Raw genomic sequence first — 3,753 nt, 5'->3', positions numbered from 1 at the left:
CGGATGTATTTTGGGTGACGAGGAATTCAAACCAAAACAGCGTTCTGTATTTTTATTTTTATTATGGTTTTTTAAACTCAAATCGCCAAAAAAGCACCCTGATACACAGAAAAGATATGAAAGAAGATATCCACGTGTTTATTTTCTAGATAAATACCCACACTTTTAAATAAAATGCGAAAATGTTAACATTGTCACTTATGGAGTTTCACGGCGCTTGTCAAACGCTGAGTTCCCGCCACAGCGTGACGTCACGTGTTATTGGCTAGTTAGTATATATGGCTGCCATTTCGTCTTATGTTTAAAGGGAGTAGGGACTTTGCTATTCCCTCTCCCTCACCAGTTATACTATTACAGCTCAATGTTACGTAACCGTATCTAACTCGGTCTAACCTTACCCATTTATGCTGGTTTCACGCAAAAATTTCCTTTTTGTTACTCCTCTTTTTAACGTCTGACGTTGACAACTGTTGGCGATCCTGCTTTTGGGAAATAATTAGAATTAACAGCCGCAGTTGTGGAATATTTCAAACCATTATAAAAAAAACGCGTTGTTATGTAAATTTTCCATCACATGATCAAAACGACCATAATTAACCATAGTTGAATTTATCATTACCCCCAAAATGGATGAGATGGAAACTATCTTCCAACAAGTAAAATATAGTTTCGAAAAGTGTACATGTAACCTCCAAAGGGTAAACTTATTGCTCAACCAGAATATCCAGTGGGAAATGTACGAAGAGGCAGTGCTGACAAGCAACAAAAACGATTCAAATTCGACAGAAATACGAAAACGTGGCAACGTTCATTTCAAACAGAATAGGTATGTAGAAGCGCTTGAGAGCTATACCGCAGCCATAGCCTGGGCCAAAAGCAAAAGAATCACAGCCTTAGCTTATTCTGGTCGATCCGCAGTATTGGCAAAAGTTGGCTTGGATCAAGAATGTTTAGTTGTGAGTACCTAGTAATTGTTCTGTTTTCACACTTCATCCAAATATTCTAGGACCTTGAAAGAGCGTTTTATAACGACTATTCGCAGGAATTTACCCACCAACTGGCACTTCGACGCTCACAAGTCATCAAAAAACAAAACTCCAACCGTAAAACGCAAGTACTTACATACCCAAACTATCATGAACAGGCAACTGCATGTGATAATACTTCCTTCAAAATCCACACTGACAACAAGTTTGGTAGACACGTAACGACCACACGAGATATTGAAATCGGCGAAGTCGTACTCGTCGATAAACCGTACACTGCAGTACTGCTACAAGACAACTACATTTACTGCTCAGAATGTTTAAAAGTATGCTATAACTTAATATCGTGCGACGCATGTGCTAAAGCTCTCTACTGTAGCACATATTGCAAATTTGTAGCTAGTAAAACGCACAAATATGAATGTTGCCTGTCTGACGTACTTGATCGCCTAGAATCCATCAAAGACGGCCTCGCCTTGGGCCTTAAAATAACTTTATTAGTATTAATCCAGTTCCGTCAGAACAAGTCACATGACCTTGAAGAAATTATAAAAATGGAGGCCCACACTAATTCGCTGTCATTGAGGATGCACTTTACTATTGCATGGGTTTCTAGTATAATTTATGTTCTACTGAAAAAACACACGGATTTGTTTAATGATTTGGAGGGCATGGAGGAGATGTTTAAGGGTTTGTTGCCCTTGATCATACAAGTTGTTCATATTAATGGGGTTGTAATAAATTGTAACACTTGCAAACCATCGCGTTTATTAGAGGCAACCGACGCATTTTTCTGATGGGAAAACGAAGATGTCATTTCTGTTGAATAATGGTTTATTACTCTGTCCAATCTTACTACCCAAAATTCCGAAATTACACCGCAATATCCGTCCGTACCCAACTTCCCAAAAATCCCCATAGACCGGGCACGTTTTCGGTTTGATGCACTCTGTACAATGGGCCCTAGCAATAACGTGGAAACCCATCGTTTAGAGTTGTAAAATTGAAACGTTCTTGATCGAAGCCATTGAGCACCAGATATGTCAGTCTTTGCGCGGAACTTATTCGTAGAGGTAGATGATTTTCCTTGATTGTAGATTTGATAATTGTTAATAGTAATAGGGTTTTTTGAGAAAAGAGCTTTAGTTTCGGCCGGACAGATTGTCTCGCTTCCGGATTTGTAGAGGCGTGTTTTACATCGGCCAGCAAATTCCGAAGCGGGGTAATTTTTATTAGGGTTCGAGATAGGAAATTCTCACCGTTTACAATGGGCGGAGAGTACATCTGTAACTTGTGTTTGTTGTTGTAAGCCGATTGTACGGGAAGGATATTTCTATGAATTGGACGAATTTGCCGACAGACCACCCGCTCAAAGTCCTTGCTCGCTTTTTAGGTCAAAGCTGTGGGAAAAAGCCCCCGGCGCGAAACCGCCCCCGAACGGAGGTGGTTGGCTGAGAAGTACCCCCTCTAATCAGGAAGGTACGACTTGGCTTCAAAATTTTGTCCAAAAATTTAGTTACTGTTTCGGTTCTGAAGTGGTCGGTCGGGAACTTCTCCTGCGGGTTGATCTTTGTGTTTTTGTGTAGGTTTGTGTTAAATTGTCAGCTTTTAATTTAAATTCAGTTTGTGTTCATGTAGTTAAGGTTGTCTTTGTTTTTGTGTTTTGTTTTAATAACTTTCTAAACGTGTGCGAATAATAAAGGAGGCTGGTCGAAACTACTCTGTAGTTTTCTTCCGTTTTTTTGACAACCCCTCTTTGCGGTTCGCGGCTTCAACAGTGAATTATGTGACCTGGTGTCGACGCCGCCATCGAAAAGGTAAGAGCAATCATTTTGTTTATTCTCACATTAATATTGTTGGGACCCACACCGGTCTGGCTAGACCGGGTTACAAAATCGACTAGAGCCTACAGTGGAGGGATACGAAATGATTACTTACGCACGCGGATTATACTTTTTGTTCAGTGGATTTAATCATTCTTGTTACCCCAACGCTTTTTTCTATCAAGAAGGACCGAGACTTGTCGTGAGGGCACTGGGAACCATAAAAAAGGAAGAGCAATGTTGTATTTCTTGTGGGTGAGTTCAGTTTTGTATGAGTAATTAAACTTACATGTTTTCTCGAATTTTCATGACCGCTAGAGTATAAAAAAGTGGTCTCCCGTTTTCATTTGTCTGTCTATCTGTCTGGGCCCATTTTTATTTGATCAATAATTTCCGAAAATCCTGAACAGATTGTTGAAAAATTTTGTATGTATATCAGAAATATCATGTAGACGTTAAATCGCTAATCAAAATTTGGCTAATCATTCCTATCAACAATTTGATGACATTATCTCAAAAAATTCTACTTCAAAATGATTTAATTGTTGTACAATAATATATTCACTCCTATACTTGTGATGTACGATTCCGCTTTGAGTTTTTCCCGTAAGGGTTTTACAAAATGGAGAATAGGTTCTACAAATTTTTACAAAAAAAAATTACAAGGTGTAGTAATCTCGTACGAGTAAAGTTGAATATCAAGTTTTGTGGCTGAGTGAGCTTCAGACGAGCAAGCGGCCCTGCACTTATCTGTTCAATGCCAAACGTAGCCGTTTATTTTTTTCTCAATGTGTTGGGCTGTGACTAGTATTTTATTATCTCTATATTTCTATTACCCGAGCGTAAGCTGAGAAAGTATTGTAATCGAATCTATCGGGCGACTGACTACTTTCATATTTACGAGTACGAAAAAATAGGTTTCCCGTTTCCGTCTGTCTGTCCGT

General features: G+C 39.1%; 1 protein-coding gene across 1 annotated transcript; it reads left to right on the top strand.

Moving 5' to 3' along the window:
- Positions 1 to 626: 626 nt before the first annotated feature.
- LOC135144168 (SET and MYND domain-containing protein 4-like) lies at positions 627 to 2,583 on the top strand. The gene is made up of 5 exons (XM_064076154.1): positions 627 to 656; positions 720 to 956; positions 1,007 to 1,676; positions 2,313 to 2,465; positions 2,573 to 2,583. Exons 1-5 carry the CDS (start codon positions 627 to 629, stop codon positions 2,581 to 2,583), a joined length of 1,101 nt encoding a protein of 366 aa, XP_063932224.1.
- The last annotated feature ends 1,170 nt before the right edge of the window (positions 2,584 to 3,753 follow it).

Source organism: Zophobas morio, unplaced genomic scaffold (assembly GCF_036711695.1).
Source record: "Zophobas morio isolate AGI-343-1 ecotype UQ-CSIRO unplaced genomic scaffold, CSIRO_AGI_Zmor_V1 ptg000084l, whole genome shotgun sequence".
Taxonomy (NCBI): domain Eukaryota; kingdom Metazoa; phylum Arthropoda; class Insecta; order Coleoptera; family Tenebrionidae; genus Zophobas; species Zophobas morio.
Note: the sequence above shows the minus strand (reverse complement) of the source record. Positions and strands in the feature narration are given on the sequence as shown.